The following is a 23,036-nucleotide window of genomic DNA, read 5'->3' on the forward strand; positions in this document are numbered from 1 at the left end:
CATCTTCAAGGCTGACGTCATTTCTTTCATCTATGTCTGGACATTGCTCAGGACCCGTGACTTTGTCTCTTACTCCCTTGAAGAACCTCGGGACACTCAGGATCGGTGCAAGTGACGTGAAGGTCAGGGACACTCAGTGACGCTCTATGTCAGTTGAGATCTCAGATGCAGTCAGGACCCATCCCAGGAAGATCCCTTGTCACACGCCCAGGGCACTCTGGTGATGAGGGCATTCTCCCAAAGTACTTACTTCTGTGGCTACATTCTGATTAGCTCCATTTTCCAGTAAAAACTTCACCACTTCCAAATGATTTTCTTGTGCTGCCATGTACAGGGGTGTAAAGCCTTTCTGCAAGCCAAAAGAAGAGGCCATTAGAACTCACCTGCAATGAGGAGAGAGGGAGACGCAGGCGGAAAACTCTCCAAAAGAGAGGACAGCTCTCTCTTCATCTCATTTTCACACATCCTCCAGGGAGATACCCCCATCTATGAAGACTCACTATCTCTTTGAAGCAGCATAATGAATTATTACCAAAGGCTACAGGTGGGGACGACTCTCCAGGAAGTTTGGGTCTTGCCCCTCACCACTGTCAGTCTGCCCCACTGGATCATGTATGCCCCTTCCATTTCTACTCCTTTCCTTGTTAATCCCCAAGCCTCATCCCCTTCCCCCTCCACACACAGTTTCTCTCCCTAAATGAACCATGACTAAATATTATTAATCAGTTGGTTTACTGGATAGAGATGGGCCTGCAATGCTTAGAACATGTAGTCTAATCATGAAAAAAATAATAAAGAATGCACTCATCCCTGCTTAGATACAAGTTGCTAATAAATCTAGGCTCGGCTACAGTGTGTGTATATGTGTGTGTGTGTGTATGTATGTCTTGATGCAATAGCTAATGTGTCCACTGTGTAACAGAAAAGAGGAGTGATCTGGGACCAGAGAGAGCCATTACCTGTGACTGAGCATTGACATTGGCGCCATAGTTGACCAGCTCCCGGACCACCTCATCCTGACCTGCGAGGGCAGCGATGTGCAGAGCTGTGTTTCCTTTCTGAAATGCACGGAGGGAGGGACAGAGGAGGGTTTGCACTGGACTTGCATAAATGACTATCATAGGTAGCTAAACATGAGTGCTGAGGTCTAGTGGCCTTCTCTTGGGTCAAAAGAGGTAGAAAATGCACATGTGTGTGCTTGGCCTGACATATATCTTAAAATAGTATTGTAGACACCAGGAGGAAAATTCTTCTTGCATTTTTTAATAAAAAATTATGCTGATAGTACACACACACACACACACACAATGTAACTTCTCAACAGCTAATCTTGCTGCACATAGGCACAGCTCCTTGTCACTGGCTGACAGTGCCCCTTGGCACACACACCATGAGATCCGCAAGCAAACTGGCCTATGTGGTGTGCTTCCACTATGTTTGGGAGCTCTGGGGAAAGGAAGGCAGGAGATGCCCTGGCTTGATACCCTCAATGTTGTTAAAGGGACACCCACAAACCAAAAGCTGGTCTGAAGGGGACAAAGGTGATGAGAGGATAAGAACATAAGAAAATATTTAAAAAAAAGGAAAGGGTAAAATGCACTCTATAGTGTGTGTAGGGAAAAGAAGAAAAATATGAAAATAAATGGGGGGGGGTGCCTTCGTAGAATAAAACCTGGCAAAGGAAAATGCAAAGAGAATATTTAAAATATTATTAAGTAAAACATAATGACAAAGTTCTCACCAAACAAGAAAGGAGAGAAAGCCAAAGAGAAAAAACCCTAAGATAAAATGAGGCACACAAGTGTCTTAAACCTCTTAAAAGATAAGAGCTAGTAGCAGAAGGAAATGAGGCAGGTTGCCAGGATGTGAGTTTAACGTTCAGGTTCTCTGGTCTGTGGCTATCCTGGATACTGAACCACGGTTCACAGAGGAAGTGCAGGACCAGCTGTGTCCATCTGTGTCTAGCAGGCTGAAGTTCCCTGGCCAGCCAACCCTTCTGCCAGGTCCCTCCTGACTCCCAGGAGTCCTGGGCCCAAAAGCTACCGCTGTCTCCACCAAGGGATCCTGTGCATGTCATGCTCTGCACCCCTGTTCAGGGACATTCTGGGGGACAGGCTCCAGTCAGCATGTCTGTCAAGTAAAGTGGAGAAATCAGGACTACAGCCAGACCCATCTGTCTCTGTGATACTTAAGTAGCAGAAATGATAAACAACCTATTTTTTTTTTATAGTTCATCTGGCCCTTTGTATCCCCAGTTCTGTAGCCACAGATTCCACCAACCTGAGGTTGAAAATATTAGGGAAAAAAATGCATTTGTACCGAAGATGTGCAGACTTTTCTTGTCATGATTCCCTATACAATACAGTATAACAACTCCTTACCTAGCATTTACATTGTATTAGGTATTATAGAGGTGATGTGAAGTCTGTGCGAGGATGTGCTTAGGTTATGGGCAAATACTATACCATTCCATGTCAGAGACTGGAGCCTCCATTGATTTTTTGGTGTCTGTGGGAGTCCTGGAATCTGGATACTGAGGGACAACTGCATATAGTTTTTAAACTAAACTCCATAATCATGTACTAATCCATTTCTGAAAGTAAGAACTGATGAGAACCAGGACTTCAGACCTAGTCCTTGCACTGCAGCCACCTGTCACCTGCAGGCCAAGCTTCCTCACTGAGGTGGGCTTGAGCAGCTCGGGACCCAGCTCCATAGCCACACCACCACTGTTGTCCAAGTGTCCCCAGGTGGGTCCCCTGTGGGGACCTGGGAGCTGGAAGTTCAGATCTTCATTTCTCGATCTTCATTTAAGTATCAAAGTTTGCACCAGGCAGGAGATTTTTTTTGTTTGTTTGTTGCCTCCCAAAGTCCCATTTGATAAGCAGAAGGATTCTTTCTCCAGGATCCAGCAGGGAATAAATGCCAGAATCGAATGTATGGATGCTAATTAATAATTTTTCATAGAAGTCCAAGGAGATTATATGAAAGGCTTTGGCACTTGGGTCCTTTTCATTTGCTGTACTAAATGAAACAGGGCTGCTGGCACCAGGAACTTTTCTAGAAACCAGGACTCAGAGCTCCAAGCGGAGCATCCCTGCCTCCCGTGAAGAAGGACGGATGTTGTATCCCTTCATTACTGAGAACCCATGTGTCAGGCTCTGGACCAGGAAGGGGAAACACAGAGGGGACGGAGACTCAGGTTCTCTGTCCTGAAGAGGCAGACTCAAATGTTTCTTTCCATCTGCTCTTTCCTGCCTGAAATCTGAGCATAGCAGAATTTTCTTTCTACCCGTGAGGAAGAGAAGCTAGTCAGCTGTGGAACCTGGCTGTGGGTCTTGGCTCATGTCATGTGGGCGGAGGGCAGCGTTGATAAGGAATCACACCAAAGGGAAGTCCCTGGGAAATGGGACCCCTTCCATCCCATCTGCACACACGCACACACACACTCAAGAAGGCCTCTGGCCCTGGGCTGTGGGAGGCAGGAGGAAGGAGGTTGCCATTCTCTACATTCTCCCTCAGCATGAAAGAATATGACCATGAAGGCGCAGAAAAAATTATTTAGTTCTATTTTGATCCACAAATATCTAATTTCTCCATTTTCAGGGACGCATAGAGCTCATAGTTGAAACAGTGCTGAGTGAATTCAAGTGGACGGAGAGAGAGAAGCACAGTGAGGGAAAAGGCTTTTGTCCATGGAGATGAAAGCTTTCTCGGTTCATTAATAGCTAAGGTGCTGAGCCCTGGCCTCTAAGGGGTGGAGATGGGAGGGTGGGAAAGCAGTGCATTTGCTTTATGCTTTTGAATTTCTAAGCATAGCTTAGGAGTCTAGATTGGTTTTGGCTTCTTGCTTATTTTTTTTTTTTTAAATCTTTCTCAGGCTTGGGAGATCCATTACAATTCCTCAATCTGTTACGAGTCTTCCTTAGCCCACGGTTTGAGTTTTACCATTTTTTTTTTCCTCCTCCCTCTGCATGGCATTCCAAAACCATGCTGGCTCATAAAATTTCTATAAATAAAAGAGACACACCAAGTGTTCATTGCAAAATAACAATCAAAGGGGGGAATTTGGAAAGAGCAAAAGTGCTGAAGCATAATGTTTTCACAGCTCTTGGGGAAATGCCAGGGAAGAGCGGCTGCCCCGGCCCACACAGAGCTGGTCAGATGGTACACGGCTTGCAGCCAGGTATGTGAGAGCATCAAACAAACAAACAAATAAACAAAAATAATAATAATTACATCCCTTCATACTTAGGAGCAGGGTGGAAACAATTGCCACTTGTCCTAGGGTTACCAAAAAAATACCCACGTATAGTCAGAAGGAGCAACTCAGTTTATTTTATCAGAGAGATCCTTTCACATTGGGAAGATGACATGAAAATTACAGAATTTTACCTTGAGATCTGATTCTACTTTCATAATATTTTGGTAGTTCACGTCATACCCATAAATTATATCTGTTCTCTACATATTGTTCGTCTGTGTTCTCTGCTTAAGAGGCAGCAAAATGTGTGCTGCACAGAGCAGAAACTGAGGCTGTGTGTGAGAGCCCATCTAATAAATAACAAATGGGAAATGAGCTGGAGAGAAAACTCAAGTATAAAACATGAGAAAGTAGGGAGAGAAGAGAAAGGGGAATTGAGCAGATGGTACTTGAGCCAGTAAAAGGAGATTTTTTTTTTGTTTAGTTTTGTTTTTTCAAATACTGTCTATATCCTGCTTCATAAACAAGATGCCTGTATATAAGAAACAAAACTTATCTGGGGGGCTGAGGGTGTAGCTCAGTGGTAGAGCACATGCTTAGCATGCATCTAGGTTCAATCTGATTCCCAGCACCATAAGAAAAAGTAAAGGCTCGTTGAATCTTTCTGGAAACAGGGTCCTGTGTTTTCAGGTGAACTCAGAGAACTGGAAAGTGATCAGGATAAGACAAATTCAGAAGTTCATTTAGGATTGTTTCATGAAGGGCTGGTTTCTAAGATAGTTTGGGACCATATTAAGGGACCAAGAGATTTGAATGTTTGATGACAAGTGCCCCCACTCCCCATGAGACATACCTTGGTTGTCGTTTCTAGAATGATTTCTTTGTGCAGAAGTTCAACCACCATTTTCACATGACCTTCTTTAGAGGCCAGATGCAAGCCATTCAACCCATTCTGAAAAGAGCAGAGAGGTAGGAAGGTGTGGTTAGTGGGAATGTATATTCTGTACCCTGGAAAGAGGCCCCACCCCAGTCATGAGGTATATGAAGGAGGAGCAGAGCAGAACTGGAGGAACACAGAGCAGAAATGCCCCCAGACTCCCTCAGTACCTCTTGTGTAGGAGTATCAGGAGCAGGAGAGCAAAGAAAGAAAGAGTGATAACAAGACCACCACTCCCCAGACAGAAATTGAGTTTTGTAAAGTTCTCCCCCACACCAATGGTAGAAGCTTCAAAATAAGATCACTGGTAGTCTTTAGGCATTGGTATGTTTCGGAAGTGTTCCCCACATACCTATGTATCAAAGGCTTCGTTGCCAGCCTGCGGTGCTATTGGGAGGTGGTAGAAACTTTACTAAGAGGTGGGGCTAGTGGAAAAAGGTTAGGTCACTGGGGGCGTGTCCTTGAAGGGCCTATGGGGATACAGGTCTCTTCCTCTTTCTCTTTCACTTTCCAGCTGCCCAGAGGTGAGCAATCCTCCTCTACCATATGCTCACACCATGATGTATTGTGGCTGCCACAGGCCCAAAGCAACAGGGCCAAGTGACATGGACTGAAACCTCAGAAACCATGAGCTAACATAAACCTTTTCTTTTATTAAGTTGATTTTTTTTTTTCAGGCATTTTGTCACCGAGACAGAAGGCTGACTCACACAAGCAACCGGCTTTAATGGAAATTGTTGATAGAGCGTCAGTTCTCTGGTGAATTTTCATAGCAGCAACCAGAAAAAACAAAGAGGTAATACCACGATGCATCAGTCAGCTTTGCATCACTGTAACTGAAATACCTGACAGGAACAGCTTACATGAGGAAAAGTCTATTTGGGGCTCACAGTTTCAGAGATCTCAGTCTATCATCAAGTGACTCTATTCCTTTGGGTCCAAGATGAGGTATCCTCCATGGCGGAGGATAGCTGCTCAGCTCATGACAGCTGGGGAGTAGAGAGAGTGGGGTGAGGGAGAGAGATGAAGCGGCAGGGAAGATGAACCCTGCCAGGGCACACCTCCACGACCCATCTCCTCCAGTCAAGTCCCGCATGCCCACAGTTAATCACCCAGTTCGTCCATTCCAACTAGGATGGACTGATTAGAGCTCTCATAATCTAATCATTTTCCCTCTGAATATTCCTCCAGAGCTTTTTTTTTGGGGGGGGGGCACCTCATACCCAAACCATAATACAGTGTGTCCTCCACATTTGCAGAGACTCACTTGCATTACTAAGTGATCAACTTTAAAATGAGGTCTCATAGGAGAACATGTATTGCCACCCACCTAGATGTACGTACGACTTCCTTGATAGAAAAATTGGTATTAAAATAGCCCTTTTCACAATCTGCCATTTCAAATATGACCCCCCAAAAGCCTGCTTGCTAGTTTAGTTGTAGGAAAAACAAAACAAAATACATTTTTCATGCCCAATCGTCAGCTCACAAAAGCAGACCTCTTGCTAACCAGTGAAAGTTCTGTCCTGTCTTGTGGAGCTACCACTGGGCTCCAGGGAAGGCAGCCTGGCTCAGGATGTATTCCTCACTCTCCTGCTTCCTGATCTTCTGATCCTTCTTTCATTTAAAGGTCTTGAAACTTTCTGGCAACAGCTGACATCAAAGAGTGCAACTGAGAGCCACAGATAATTCCCACAACACATTGGAATGAAATTTCAATTCCAGTGGATGAGTAGATCTTGGCTGGGTACAGAAAATGATTTGGTCGGTGAGCAATCTCCATCCCCTGCTTTTTTTTTTTTTTGTTTTGCTCCTCGCCCGCCTCCTCCTTCCCTGCCAATAATTCTCCTCTCCCCTCCCACTCCTTCCCGGCTTCCGTTTTGATCAATTTTGTTCTAGCAACTTCCTTTCCCGGGGATACCCCTGAGTCACTGCAGACTTTCAGCTAATAAAAACACATCCACCAACACAATGGGGGCTTGGTTCCTGATAGTGTGATGTGAGTGATCTCTGACTCACTGTCTCTGGACATTTCTGTAGTGTCACCTGAATTTCTTAAGTTCCACTCCTCTTGGGACAGGGCATCATTTCCAGAGATTCCTGTTAAAGCAGAAATTTGCTACTTGGAGGTGGTTGGGCCTCAGTCCATTAAGGGACTAGCCACATTGCTTTGCTTATCAGCCTAGGAAATGCTGTTGGGAATAAAGCCCTGATGGGAAAAGGGAAGGAGAACTAAATTGACTTCACGCAAGAGCCTGCGAGGGGGCAAATTCAACAGGTGCCTAGCTGGGTGTGGTGGCACATGCCTGTAATCCCATCTATTCATGAGGCCAATATAGGAGGATGGCAAGTTTGAGTCTTGGCTGGACAACTTAGTAAGACCCTGCCTTGACTTAAAAATAAAAATTTAAAAATGGCTGGGGGTATGTAGCTCAGTGGTAAAGCACCCTGGGTTCAATCCCCAGTCCTGCAAAAACAAACAAAACCAAAAGCCATGACAACAACAAAACAGGTGCCTTGGGTGTCAGACAAGAGAGGAGGCTGCAAAAGGAACTTTACCTATGTCCTGTTTAGATCAGGTCTGACCGCACCTCCAGCAACCAGTAAGTGCAGATGGCCACATCTTCGCCCAGCAGTCCAGCTGGTTTTCCCAGGATGTGTCTGTGTGTGTACGTGCACAGGTAGGTAGGTGGATGTGTGGGACTGATGGGAGGGACCTTTCATTAAACACTGCCTCGTGGAAATGGAAATGCCCTTCAGTTGCCACTAGATTTCCTTTTCCCACAGATTCTCTACACTATTCAAGGTAGGGTCCAAAGCTGTGTGAATGAGTTTATCAGATCAAAGATAGGTCAGAGCTAGTTTTCCTAACAAAGAGAGAGAGTGCTGGAAGGCAGGCAGCAGTTTGTTAGAACAGGAAGCTGGGGGAAATGAAAGAACACTGGACAGATGCTAATCCCATCCTCTCAACTCAATTTGCAAGATACATTTCACAGAAGAGCCATCTGGTCAAGTGAGTGGTTCTCTGGGAGGCCAAAGCCTCCGCATTTAGCCACTCCCTGCAACTCTGCCACTTGCAACTGATTCCTAGGGTAGGGCTCATGAGAGGAGTTGCTCCTTATTAGAGCACAGCTCCCTCTGTGCGGTAGCCTCAAGCCTAGAAGGTTCCAGCACTGAAAGCAGGCACCCCGGGATTACATGGGAATTGGCGGTGGGGTCTGTGGACACTGGAGCAGCTGCTGCAGCCTGCATACTGCAGGAGACGACTCTAGCTGGGGAAGTGGCCAGCGTAGCCTTGGTGCTGACGGCTGGAGTTCTGGTGCCTACTTGGGCAGCACAGTCACAGTGATGGGCATTTGTTGGTCCCGAATGCCTTAAAACTGGAGAGTTGGCAAGCCAGGGAGAAAAGACCTCATGTTTACCACTAATGCTCTGGGGTGGCTTTCCCCGCTCTTTGGAGCCAGTGTCCAAATCTCAATCCAGAGGGATTCTAGATTCTGTCTGAGCAGAGACTATTAGAATCCCAAGGGATATCAGAGATCCATGAATTCTACCCTTTCATGCAGCTGAAGAAATTGAGGCACAGGACAGTCAAATGATTAGCTGAAGTCACATAGTCTTTCTAGGCACAGCCATACACAGAACTAGTCTGGGTTTTCCAGAGAGAAAGGACTTGGTTTTTTTCTCCCTCAGGAGCTAGTGTGCTCCCTTCTATCAGATGATGATAGCTTACCTTCCCCTTCTGAGCTATCCAGAAGCTTAGAGCAAACATTCAGTCACAGTAATCATCCCCATGCACCTGGCTGAGAGCTCTGCAATCCATCTCTAGGATTTTGTTCATGGCCCAGGTCCACAGAAAGCCCCTTTTCTTTCCTCCCTGGGTCACAAGCCTTCTCCTGGCAGACAGCGGCCATCTTCCACCTAAAAGGACCCATCTGCTTGGGTCTCTCCTAGTTTGACTTACCCTCTATCCTAGATCCTAGTTTCTCCTTTATGACTTTATCTTTCTTACTTTATTTTTAACTATTTTTGTGTTCCACATAGTCTCCCTAAGTTACTTCCATGTGGTAATCTGAATTCATCATCCTCATCTGAGCCAGGAAGGTGGTTGGGCATGAGTCCATTAATGGACTACCTGGCACAGTTAACGAGGGTGTGCAAGAAGGCCCAGGAATTTAATGCATAATAAAACTACTTGTGCAATAGGACCATAATGATCATTTGTCTCAATTTCATTTATAGCCACTGCTCCACCTAACGTTGAGACATTTACTCAACCCAGTTCAACAAACACTTATTGAGAGCCCATTGTGCCTGACAGTGTGCTATAGACGAATAAAATACAACCTTTTTCTCTTGAAGAATTCAGCTTTGCAGGACAAACAGATGCATACAAAATAAATGCAGAATCATAAAAAATGGCATTGTAAGATTAGCAGTAACACAAAGGAATAAGGAGTTCCTCTGTCAAGGAGGCCAGAGCTTCACCAAGACTGTTTCAAGGCCCAGGAGCCAGCCTGCAAACACTAGGGTTCCAAGTTCATGAACAACAGCAAGATGAGAAGCCATGTCTGATTTTAAAATCTAAACCCATGAGCTAAGATTTTATAAACTGTTCTCAGTGGTTCTCATCCAGTGCATCTGAATTCAACAGATGCACAAATACCAGACTTACAGTGGCAAGTTTTCACCAGCAACAGGCCTCCTTAGGTAGATGACTGGTCAATAGGTTTAAGTTATCATCGTCTAGAAGCTGGAGTTGCTAAATGCCTGCAAACCGATTTTCCTATATCACTGTCTTATTCAATGCATAGCTACCCCACACAGAGACCACTTCCTATATTCAAAAGAATGTTCACTGATAAATAGTACATTTAATGCTTTCTTTTTCTTAAACAGATTTTTTTAATTGCTCAAATGAGAAGGGGAAGAGTGCAAATTATGTGAAGCATTTGTTCTTAGCTATGACTATGGACAGAGATGAACTGTAATTTACCACCCCTTCAAAACCAGGAACCATATGTTTTATTTTAGTTAAGTCAAGTGTAAGTTGATTGCCAAAAGGAAAAGGCAGACTGCTGAATCTTGCCTTGCATCTTTTTCAGATACTCCATCCAACCCTCATAGCCATTTCTGATGCCAAATGGCAGGCAGGCTGTTGAAGGGGATTACAAGAAGGATAAATCACACGTTTCTCAAATAACAGGGCATAGAAGATAAGCAAAAATGAAGTGGAGAAATATGAGAGTATGTGCTTGGGCTAAATTAGAAGCTAGGGGGAGGCAATAACCACTGTGGCTGTTTTTCACCCACACAGGTTTCTCTGGGAGAAATCATTAGCTTGCTAGATATTCTTCTTCCCAGGATCCTCCTTCTGGGACTCCAATTGCATATGTGTTAGACCCTGGACTTTGTCCTGTAGCTCTCAGCTGCTCTTTTCTGTATTTCTTTCCTCACTCTTTCTCCTTTTTTTTTTTTTTTGGTTTCAATCTGAACAATTTCTCTTGCCTTAACTTCAAGTTCTTTGATTCTCTCCTCAGCTATGTCCAGTCCAGATGAACCTGTTGAAGAAATTCTTCATCAGTGAGAAAGAGGTTTTCTTTTGTTCGTTTCTTTATAGGATTCCTTTTGACTTTCTTAGCATTTCCATCTCTCTGCTACAATTCTCTATCACCTCATGAATGTGATCCTCTTTCCCTACTAGATTCTGGAACATCTTAATCATAGTTACTTGAAAGTCCAGCTGATAGTTCTAGCATCTTGGTCATCTCTGAGTCTAGTTCTGTTCATTGCTTTGTCTCTTGACAATGGCTTGTTGTTTTCTTTATCCCCCCCCCCTTACTTGTGTTTTGTTAAGGTCTGTAAACAAGTCAAAATAACACCTGGTATTTTGCCAGAGAAATGTTAGAGTTCGTAAACAAGTCTGGATGGTGCCTGGCAAAATGCCAGAGAGAGTGGTTTGAGAAGTAACAAACAGGAGTGGAAGCCTTTATTGTAGGACAACAGAGGTATTTATACATTTTGCACAGCTTATCTTAATTAGCTAGCATAAACTAGATACATCAGTCAACCAATAAGGAATCTCCACACTTAATAGCTTTCTTTTGTTACTTCTCAAACCACTCCCTCTGGCATTTTGCCAGGCACCATCCAGACTTGTTTACGAACTCTAACATTTCTCTGGCAAAATACCAGGTGTTATTTTGACTTGTTTACAGACCTTAACAGTGTTTTATAATTTTTAATTGAATGACAGATAGCATATGTAGAGGAGTATGAGAGATGAAAGTAAATAGGATTCACAGCTGAAGATGGACAGATTTCTTCATCTGTGACATTGTTAGAACAGGGTGGGAAGGGCGAATATCATTATTACCTTTGGCATACCACAACCTTCACATTCTTTTAGAAATAGGCTGCTGTTACACCCTGCGCTTTGCCAGAGGGGTTTCCTGTGTATCTGATTTCCTTCAGCTCTTAGCTTTCCCATATGCCTGTGCCTCAAATAGGATTTTTCCCATGCCCTTACCCCCCTCTGAACAGTTCTTCTTAGTATGAGGTATGCTCTTTCCTAATCTGGTGACTGCAGGTTAGTTTTCTTTTGTCCAGGTTCAGCTTCAATCTTGGTAGGCTCTATGCACTGGACCTCAAAGGTGTGGCTTAAAAAACAAAAAAAGGGGGAGCATCCCTTCCTCTCTTCTCTGAAGCAACAAAACCTACCTTGTCTACATTGGTCTTAGGTGGGAATTTCTTGTGCAGCCTTGAGCAGAAGCAAACCTCTGCTCCTTACTAATGAGGGATCCTGGGCCTAGAATAGTTCCTGGCCCTCCCTCAGGAGTACAGGGCCTTTGTTCTATGGTTCTTGTAGCAGCAATGGACCTTTGGCAGGAATTTTCCTATCCCTCCCCAAAAGCCAGGGTAGTCAGTTTTTATTCCTCCCTTGCGAGAATGAACTTTGGGGCCTGTTCTGAAAGCAGGAGGGTCTGTTTTTGCTGCACAGGACAGATGAGTCTTGGAAAGTGTGCAAAGCTTTGTGTCTATTCCTCCCTCCACCTGGCCTCCACAGCCATACATCACCCTCTGCATGCCTGAGTCTCTCTCTGGTCTCTGATACTTCTCATGAGCATCCAGTGAAGGCCTGGGGTCAAAAGCCTGTTCCCGACACATTGGTCTACATGTGGTCTTTCAGAGTTTTCAAGGTTTTTTTATGGTGTTCTCTTGCTCCTGTGCTCTGCCAGAGTCAAAATAATTTGGAATTAATTCCCAATTCTTTGGAATTCAGTTTACTTGGTTACCTTGCTACCTTAGTCCTCAGATGGGCTCAGGAAAAAATCATAATCTGTATATTATGCAGATCTTTTTTTCTAGTTTGTAAGGTGGGAGCAATGATGTTCCACATCCTATGTGCTCCCTAGACAGTTAAGCCTCTGAAGCCACTTAGCGCTACATGATCTTGTGCCACCTGGTCCTAAATTCGCAGACAACCCTTTTTGGGCTCCTTTTTATGGGGGGTGGGGTAAAAATATTCAAGGCAAGCACTCACACCCTGAGTCTTTCATCTGCTTTTGCTCTTTTTCAGGTAAAATGTCAATTTAGAGGATTCTTCTGAGAAGCAATCTGTCTGATGGGAGGGGAAGGAGATCTCAGCCAGGCTGTGTTTCTTTTAAACATTTTTTAAGAAGAAGAAAAAGTCACATTCAGCCTGAATGATTTAATTCGAAGGTTTTTTTTTTTTTTGCACCAACTGTGAGAAATTCCATTGGCAAAATATACAATTCCAGACATTTGTTCTCAGTAAATTATTCCTCTGTTTAGCTCTTCTGATTGCCCCAGTTACACTAACTGATTTCTAAATGTATGAATGCAGTAGTCATGTCATAGGAACTTAGCTCTTGACCTGTCCAGGGCAGAGGAAGGGTTTCAAACCTCAGGACCTTGTTGTCCTGAGCTCCCACATCTCACTGAAGATTCAAAAACATCTCAAAAGCAGCTGCCTGCATTCTCATGAGAACCCACAGCCCACAGTTTCTTTTCTCATGGTTGTTTATTTCCCCTGCCTGTGAGGAGCAGGCAGCCTCAAGCTATGTCCTGTGACCAAGAACCTCAAGGTCCACCCAGTCCTCCCACTTCACTTCTCCTAAAACTAAGTTTTTCAACCCCCTCACTCCTTTTCTTTGAGGTAAGCAGTGGGTTTGGGCCAACAAGCTAATATAGTATCTAGGAAGCATAATCTTCTCATTCACCAACATTTACTCTCAGGTTATTGGTCCAGCTCATGAGATTAGTTGCTTGCCATTTAGCCAGACACACAGGCAAGGGGACTCTGGTCATGAAAGTTCTCAATGGGAAGGAAAGGTCTGGCACCCTGAGAAGAACAGCTTCATAGCCATAGAAGAGAAGCCAAAGAGACTAAGGATATCAGAGTGGTGGAAGAGAAACTTCTGGATAAATTGATCTTGGGGTGACACTCCCTTTTACCCAAGTGGTCAGAAGCAGTCAGAAGATATTTCCCATGATAAGGGCAAGGGTATCTACACAGAGGGTTCTATACTGAGGTTTCTGAATTTAATATCCTATTTTCCTATTCAATCTGGATTCTCCATGAGAACCAGGAGCAATGAGCACTTCAAGTGAGCAGATTTTGGTGTCTAACTACCATCCTTCACCAACAGAATCCAGAGTTCCTTGGAGAAATAGCTGATCCAGGCAGAATAAGCACAGGGAAAATACAAAATAAGCCTGGGACAACCATGCCAGAAAGTAAGGAAATACGTGAAGAACGAGGAGGACATATCAAAGAACAAAACTCCCAATGTATTCAAAGAGCTCTTACTGCCCTAATTTAGATTTGAACATTAAATCATGAGAGGATCAGGTTAAAATCCATTGAATGGGATCAGAATCCATGAATCCAAACAGATATAAATAAAAGAGGAAATGATGATGAAAACAGAGAGTCACTCTTTGGAACCATCAGAGTGGTAGCTGATACAGGCCAAAGTCATTCAGGAATGGCCATGGCTGATGGCTGAAAGTCTAATAGGGAAAAGATACTGACATTATCATATCAGAATATTTCCCTCCCCCACGAAAATACAGATGAACTCCCAGGGAAACATTGATGATTTTACAATAGAAAAAAATCTAGCAACACCAACTTTACCTAGTAATCAAGGTTAAAATCTTCAGGGGTGGGTAGGAAGCACCATTTCCACAGTATTCCTGTCAAGAACACAATACCTTAGTCCTGCCACAAGAGAACATCAGCAAGACACCGCTGAGGTTCAAATCTCAGAATGGAATCTAGTCAAAAGCATGAGAGGCAGGCAAAGACTGAGGAGCTATTCCAGATTGAAGGAAACTGATGACCAGGTCACCTAAGGATGTACTTGGAGAGAATCCTGTAACAGAGAAAGGGAGAGAGTGAAGAGGATAGGTCAGGGCAGGAAGAGACCGAAGGGGAAGGAGAAGGAAAGAGAGAGAGAGAATAAGACGGAGGGCAAAGGGGGAGGAACAGAGAAGGAGAGGAAGAAATTATTGGCAAAAGTGTCATGAAGTATGTGGGCTGGCTGATGGTGCTGCATTGATGCAGATTTGGTGATTGGGAGGCATGCAGAGTGGTTGTGTGGGAAACCATCCTTTATGGTAGGTGGTGTGCACTGAAATGTCTAAGGGTGACAGAGAATTATGTCATACATGTTATATGTTATAGATGGAGGGATGGATAGACAGGTGGATATATAGACAGAAAGGGTGCACATAAACACCAGAAAGTGGTCACGGTGGTGGGGGATAATTTGTAATGCTCATGGCCATAGTTGGAAACTACCAAAAAATTGAAAAAAAAAAAAAAAAAGAAAATAGGAGACAGGGAGTAACAGTGGCAAGGAGTGAAAGAGGCTGTTGAAGAAGAGGAGGCAGAGCTGTGGGATGACTCTGGGCTCTGGTAATGATGGGGAAGGATAGGTGGGCTGGGTGGGTTTCTATGGTTCCAGGGACTCTGAGCCGGTGGAGATCTAACCGCATCCATTCATCCCATTTCCAAAGAACCAGTGAGGTGCCATCTTGACCTGAGTTCTCACATTATTCCAGGAAGGATATAAACCATCCACCCTAAGAGAGCGGCCCTCAGAATCCTGTGGACACTTCTGACAGGGGATACCTCTTCCACAGGACATGCCACATGTAATGCAAGGCCAGCCCACCTTCATCTCTTTCTACTCCTGATTGTTGACAGGTCCCCAGAGACCAGCTTGGTGGGAAAGGTCTGCTAAAAATATATGATCTTGGAGTCTAATGAATCAGAAGCCCCACAGAGCCAAAGCAACTGTCCTAACCCTGGTGGGAAAACACCCTAAGGTGGAAGCCTCCTTTGCAAGACTGTCTTTCCTGTAGGAACAGGGAAAATAGCACAAGAGAAGGATCCGAGAGGAACGCACAAACTCAGAAAGGAACAAACCAGCTTTCAGCATTTTCCCTTTGCTTTATTACAATCTAAATTTAGTTCTCTACCCAGATAGCTTTTAAGATTCATAGTTTACTAGACACTCACGAGGAGGAAAAACACTCTCATTCTTTTCATTATCTAAAAAGAAAAAGAAGAAACCCACGATTTCAGAACTCCGCCAGGAGACAAATCAACCTCAGATCACCTTCCCTCTACTCTCTGACTGTACAAAGCTTGCAGCTGCCCCCACGCTCTGAAATCCTGTGGCTCAGCAGCAAAGCCACTGCAGAGGTTGTAGGGCCCTTGGGAGTAGAGCAGGAGGAAGTGTGAGTTCAAGTTAATGAGAGAATGGGGCTCTGAAATTAAGCTCAGCAGCTAAGAATATCTCCTATGGACTAGAAAGATTCTCTATCCGAGATCTTGGCACTCCTTTAAAAAATAAAAAGAACCAGACCTTCTGAAGAAGAGCAATGGGGTTTAGAGAAAGAATATTGGGTGAGAGTTGAGGCTTCTAAGCTATCATCCTATCAGCCACCTCCCAGGCTCTCAATCTGTACATCTGCACAATGACCAACCTGCTCTGATCTCTTGGCTTCCTTCTAATTCCACACCCCAGGGGTGGGTGGGTTGGGGGGAGAAGAGAAAACAATGCAGCAGACTTCAGAAAACACTTAAGATATGTGTTCTACATGTACAAAAAACAAAAGTATGACAAGATTTCACTGAATCATTAACAGTGATTTAGTTAATGATTTGTGGAGTGGGAGAGAGTTGCAGAGAACAATCAGACTTTATATATTTCTGCATAGTTTGGATTTTTAAGCAAAAAATGTATTAATTCTGTTTACTTAAAAAATGATGGCTCAGGAGGCTGAGGCAGGAGCATTGCGAGTTCAAAGCCATCCTCAGCAAAAGTAAGATGTTAAGCAAACTCAGTAAAACCTTGTCTCTAAATAAAATATAAAATAGGGCTGGGGCTTTAGCTCAGTGGCAGAGTGCTTGCCTAGCACATGTAAGGCACTGGGATCAATCTTCAGCACCACATAGAAATAAATAAGTAAAAATTTTTTTAAAAAGAGAAAAAGCTTATAACAAAGAATTTATGGTCAACAGAACCAACATTTTAAGCCAATTCACATTCAATCTATTCCTGTCAGGAATGAGATGGCATTCGGCATTTCCTCTGTCAGACAGGCTAGACTCCCTCAGGATCGGATCAAGGCTCACTTTTCTTGGTCACTCTCTCTGCTCCTCTTTGCCACATTATACCCTATTTCTAGCCTCCCAAAATTGAATTTCCCTCTTGAGCATGTTTCCATGGGACTCAGTTGATAACTCTCAAGGCCCCAATCACATAATATTGCGTTTATCTGCTCGTGTCCATCTGCACCAAAGGCCTGGATTTTTTGAGATCCCGTGTTTTCCGTTATAATTAGGCCCTACCGTAGAGTCTGGCGCACAGAGTGTTTTGCACAAGAGTCTGCAGAATTGAACACACATTTGTGCAACCTGCCACATACATGGAGCTCTTTTTTCTTAGTCTCTCATGAGTAAGAGGATCACATCTGGTCTTCATACTGTAAATTCACAGCTATCAAACCATAGAGTGGAGTTTGGAGGGAGTACTTCCCTTGCAATATGTTCCAGATTGTTCCTGACAATGCTAGTCACCCTTTTCTTAGTTCCTAGGATCCCAGAGATGTCCCTGTTGTTGCTACAAATGGACATCTTTATGTAACTGAACTGGTCAGTTAACTCTTTCTACACTGCAAAGGAAGAATAAAAATGAACCCAGTCCAGGGGCAGATGGCCCAGAGGAATGACAATCTCTGCTGCTCAGTTTCCAATCCATCTGTGCAGTGCAGTACAGAGCAGGGACTTGGGCTGGTGGGTGCAGGGATCTGCTTCAGGAAGATTCTTCACCTCTCTGAGCCTTCCTTGTCCACCACCTGCTCTGCCCACCTCCTGAAGGTAAAGTGAATATTCAAAGGTCACGGCTGAGGAAGGGCTTTGGATAGCAAAACTTGGCAAAATTGCAATCTGGGATGGCGAAACAGGGTGGGTCATTCTGACTTGTGATAAGGAATCACTTACTTTACAATTGCCATTTGGTCTCAGAATTAGCAAGAGGAACATCAAATAGCTCAGTTCCTGCCCAGGTACAAAAGAAATGTCCTTATTTAAAATAATTCAGGGGTAGAGGTTTCCAAGTTCTATCTTTATTGCTAATTCCTTTCCTAGCGGAAATCAGAACTTCAGAAGGATCCAGAGCACCAGCTCACGGGCATCAAGCTGCTTGTCTTATTTAACTACACACCACAGAATAAATATCACTGTCCCAGGTGGGGACTGCAGGGATTTATTTTTCTCTCTACCTCATCACTATTCCAGGGCTGTACCAAGGCAGTGAGTCTTATGAAGGCTTAATGTGACCCCATTATCATATTAAGAAGGTTTTCTGTGTGCCTGTGGGGTGCAGGTAGAATTTAGGAACCATGTGGTTTAATACCATTTCTATGACTGTCAACAGTTCCTAAGGAAAAAAGAATGACAAAGAGAAGTTACAGACTCTATATTTAAACTGATCTAGATGGAACCTCCCCGGCTTGGTCGACTACCACTCTGTCACTTCGTGTACCCCAACCTCACCAAGTTCCCACTACCCCTTGCCTTTCCCCACTCCTGCCTATGTCTAGAGCTTACTCCTTCTCACTGCAACTCCCACTTCCTGATTCTGTCCTGGAACAGAGACCAGAGGCTCCCAGTCTTCCTTTGGGCTGTTTCTCTGGCTCATGGCATATTAGCCACCATCCCAGATCAGAAACAGCAGGACAGCAGGCACTGGGACTCACTCACCAGCAGCTGACCAGCACTTGGCATATCACAGCAGCTCAGTGAACATGTGTGTCAGGCATGAGAACTTCCTCTGGGCTTCCTCTGCATGTCACTTAAAACATTGAATTTGCAACCTTCTACCTTTAAATAAACCAGAGTTTTCTCTTTGCCTCTTGGTTCTTTGAGAGCAGGGAATGTGTTTATGTATCTTTGTTAATCCTGGTCTCTAGCATTGGCACTGCTCAATAAATGTCTGTGGAAATAAATGAATGAGCTCAGAAACATCAGGTGCACCTTCCTATATCCATCTCACCAAATCCAAAGTCACAAAGTTTGTGAGATATTCAGAGGTCACCTCTAGACCTCGGTTTCCAGGATTATAAAATGAGAGTCAAAACACCATGATCTCTTCCAAGGGCTAAGATTCTACCACTTGGAAAGGTCATAATTACCGCAATCACCAGAGCCCAACAACTCCTGGTCAAAAGACTTGGCATTTGGTTGCTGAAGAAAAGTCTATTCTGTAGCAGAAATGATTGTGATGTATGCCCCATGTATCTAAAATGCCTACAACTCTTCACCTTCCAGCTCAACAAGCACCCAGCCACCACGGGGCTGCCTAAGGCACACATGGATATCTAAGCAGTGTCAGTGGAACTGGTGTGGTTTTGCATGTTTTCATTGGCTGCGTTAGCACAGAAATCTGTTATGCTTTGGGGATTGTTCAGATGGTCGAGCTCCTGGAGACAGCAGCAAATATTGCCACATACTCGACCAGTGGGGCCGATGCCAGCATCTGAGCTGTGGTTAACCCAGCAGAGTCATCATCCCAAGAGCTCATCACTGAACAAGGCTCTTACAAAGTAGTAGGCTTAGTCTAGTACTGATGTGGACTGAGGAGAAGCTTGAAGATCATTAGTGGTCCCCAAAATCTTCGCAGCACATCCCTGCAGCTTTTCATTCAATCCACTAATGATTTTATAAGCATCTACTAGCGCCAAGCAGGATCCTGATACAGAGCACTGAATAAGACAAAGCTCTTTCCCCCTGGAGGTGTCTACATTTTACTGAAGTCGAGAAAGAAAAATTAGAAGACATACAAATGCATAAACCAGGCAGTAACAAGTATATGGAGAAAAATTAGACAAAGGTAGCCAAGAGCAATGTCAGGATGTCCCAGAAGCCCTCTCCTCTGTCTGTCTCACACCAGAGCTGTAGATGACAAGGCCACTCTTTCTGGTGGGAAATGTTCTGCTGAGGTCTTTAATACTTTCTTTCCTATCAGGAAGGCCAAGCAAGGCCACATTTGTTAGCATTAGAAGAATAAAACAGAAAATTAAACTAGCGAGGCTTTTGGACCTCCAGGGCAAAAAGTTAGAGCTCATGGTTCCTGGGGAGCAGCTGTATTGACCCAACTAATCTAGGAAGTGCACAGAAAAATGATTCTAGCTCTCTTTTTATCTGGCTAACTGATAAGAGCATAAAACCAATTACCTTATCCTAGGAAGTAGTTTTTAATTGCTGCAGTCTCCATAATAAAATATTACGATTTGATAGAAATGATTTAGCAATAACCCTTTAAATCAAACACGTGAACCTAAGATTGGCACAAGCATAATTAAGTAACCATTCATTCACATAAATATCAGAACCTCTCTTAGGTGTCATATCCAATGCTGGGTGCTGTGGGGAGACGGTGTGGACTTTGCCTTTGTGTGGCTTAGAGTCGGCCAGGAGCCACAGATGTGCTCAAGGTCACCGTGCTGCATGGTGGGACTCCACTGAACTGTAAAAGAGGGTCTGATAGATATAAAGGTGAAGGTGACTTCAGGCTGGGGGGTCAAGGATGTCTTCACAGTGGCTTTGGGGCTGAGATTGAAGTCAACCAGCCCACTGCTGGGTGGTGACAAGAATGACACGGTCCCTGCTATCTAAGGGACCTGCATCTGTGTGCTTGAGACCACCACAGTAGGGGCAGCAACACCTCAAGCCCAAGAGGCAAATCTTCAGACTGCCACGGTCTCTCCCTCATTCCAAGATACTGTGGGGTTCTACCTGGTACACAGCACCTGCCTCCTAACCAGCCTCCCTGCTCTGTACCTGGGTCCCAGGTCTACTCTGCAGATCGCACAGCAGCCAGGGTGATTGTTTAAAAACCTAAGTCAGATAGAGCACCTCTTAGGGCACAGAGATGACCTATAATTACCCTTGGAACAAAGTCCACATCCTCACCACTGCCTGCAAGCCCTTCCTGATCTGGCCCTTGTCATTTCCCCCATCTCCTTGCCTAACCACTTTTCCCTTGGGTCTTTCACTCCACCTCATGGTCCTGTTGCTGCTTTCCAAACAAACCAAGCTTATTCTGGGCCTTTGCATATGTTTCCCTCTCTTCCAGGAATGCTATTCCCCAGAAACCACACAGTCCTCTTCCTTACTTCTTTCTCCTCCATGGTAATTTCTCATCAGCTGACATTACATATTTGTCCATTTTCTTGGTGAGTGTCTGTCTTCTACACCCACAGACAAATGTCAAGAGCACAGACTGTCTATTCTGTCTAGCTTGTTCAATGTCTAGAATAGAATCTGGCATACAGTAGTTGTTTAATAAATATATGTGGAATTACCCCCACAAAGACACTAGTGGGATTGTATTTTACATGCCTCTCATCCCTGTTTGCACCAGCCAATGCCAGCATTTGACTTCCTCGAATGCTGAGTGACTTCCAAATACTATCTTTGGGCTGGACCTCTTATCTGAGTTCCGGCTCAAATGTCCAATTACTTACTATATGTCTCCATTGAGATTCCACAGATCTACTCACCAGGATCTCCACACTGTTCATTTTCTGACCCTTCACTCTGTTTCCATGTTTATGTCTGCATTCAGCATTCCTTTTCTCAGTAGCTGGTGACACCATCCACCCACTGCACAAACCAGACCCTGAGGATCATTCTGGGATTTCCTTCCCTGTTCTCCCCCAGCCAGTTCATTGCCCAGACCTGCTGGCTTTCCTCCATCTCTACAGCCACAGCTCATATCCAAGCTACCGACATTTTCCTCCTGGGCTACTGCAATAGTCTCATGACTGGCCTCCCTACGGTCACCTTGCACTCTCCATCTGTCTTCTACACGGTAGCCTGTGCGATTCTTTAAAGCACACTTCTGAGCCTGGCACTCCCCTGCTAGAATCCACCATTCACTTTCCACTGCTCCCAGGATAAAGACCAGAATCCTTCACATGGCTTCTGAAAGCTGGGGAGATAGTTAAACAGGACACACTAACAGGGTTGCTCGGATTGTTCACGGCTGAAATGCCTCCCTTCCGCTTAGCCTGCAGCCACTGCCTCAAGCTCTTAGGTACCTCTCCCATCTGCTGCTCTGGCCACTCTGACCCCTTCTTCAAATCCCTTCCCCTCCATGAGCAACTCCAGTAGTATGTAAACACACACACACCACACCATGCGTATATACGTGTGTGCACACATACCACTGGGGCTAGGGCATGCTGTCCCAGTTGCTGAATGTTGCACTCTTACCCTGGCCTGTAAGTTCCAGCTCGATCCCAGCTTTACCTCACCTGGGACCTCCTGCTCTCTGCACTTGCCCTATCCTGGCCTTCCTTAAACACTCCACTCTTTTTTTCTGCCTCCAGGGCTTTGCTCAGGCTGTTCTCCATGACTGGAATATTCTTCCCTTCCTTCACCTCATTAAGCCCTGCTCATCCTTCAGTTCCACTGCGTCTTGCTCATGGTAGCGTTTCCTGATCTCCAGGCCAGACCTCTTACCTATTCTCAGAATATTCTAGGGTTTTCTTTCATGACAATAGTTTTGGGGTCACACCTCTATTTCTATTTATTTGATGAACAGCTCTTACTGCCACTAGCCTAGAGTTCAGAGAGGCTGAGGCCTATGACTTATTTTGCTCTTAAATACCTACAGCCCAGCACTCCTTGTAAACCTGGAGATGAATAGGAAGACATTGGATGCAGGGGCCTGAAGCTTGAATGATGCTTAAATGCACTAAAACAAACAAACAAACAGGCATCCACATAAATGCTCTGGTGTAGTTGTGTGTACATGTGTGTGTGTTCTTAGGTCTGAATTTGTTCTGCTCCCTAAACAGAATAGTGATGATAATGGTAAAAATTAACAGATATGATCCCTGCAATAAGGAAGCTGCCCTGAATATTCCAATGCCTCTTATATAAGCCCAGAGCTCCTCTCCTACCCTCCTTAGAGTAATTACTTCCTCTGACGGCAAGCAGCACTCATTCTTCCCCCTCCTCGTACTATCTGGAAGCGTTGCTTACATAAGGAGGAGTGCAGGTTGTGCCCCTGCTCCTCGGCCCATCAGCTCAAAAGACTCCAGCAGAAAGCAAATTCCCAAGCTGTGACCCCAGGACAAGAGCCTGTTTTTATCTTCTCAAAACAATGAATGCATGTTTTACAGAGGAAAAAGCTCTAGTACCATTAGGAGGCCAGCCCTGTGAACATTATAAAGAAGCGGTATTGTCCCCATGAGGGCTCTAAGGTGCCCAATGAGGGCACAAATTCGGAAACAGCCCTTCCCCCACTGCCGGTCCTCTCCCTTCTAAAGCACAAACCAAATCAT

General features: G+C 44.6%; 1 protein-coding gene across 4 annotated transcripts in view; it reads right to left on the reverse strand.

Moving 5' to 3' along the window:
* The window catches only part of Ank1 (ankyrin 1), a 97,584-nt gene that overhangs the window by 64,957 nt on the left and 9,591 nt on the right, over nucleotides 1–23,036 (reverse strand). For all 4 annotated transcript variants that reach the window (XM_026409323.2, XM_026409321.2, XM_026409322.2 and 1 more), the window contains exons 3-5: nucleotides 5,058–5,156; nucleotides 960–1,058; nucleotides 251–349 (exon numbers count right to left, since the gene is read on the reverse strand). In XM_026409323.2, coding sequence (XP_026265108.2) covers nucleotides 251–349; nucleotides 960–1,058; nucleotides 5,058–5,156 — 297 coding nt within the window. The remainder of the gene's footprint in view (nucleotides 1–250; nucleotides 350–959; nucleotides 1,059–5,057; nucleotides 5,157–23,036) is intronic.

The sequence above is a fragment of the Urocitellus parryii genome, chromosome 14 (genome assembly GCF_045843805.1).
Source record: "Urocitellus parryii isolate mUroPar1 chromosome 14, mUroPar1.hap1, whole genome shotgun sequence".
NCBI classification, from domain to species: domain Eukaryota; kingdom Metazoa; phylum Chordata; class Mammalia; order Rodentia; family Sciuridae; genus Urocitellus; species Urocitellus parryii.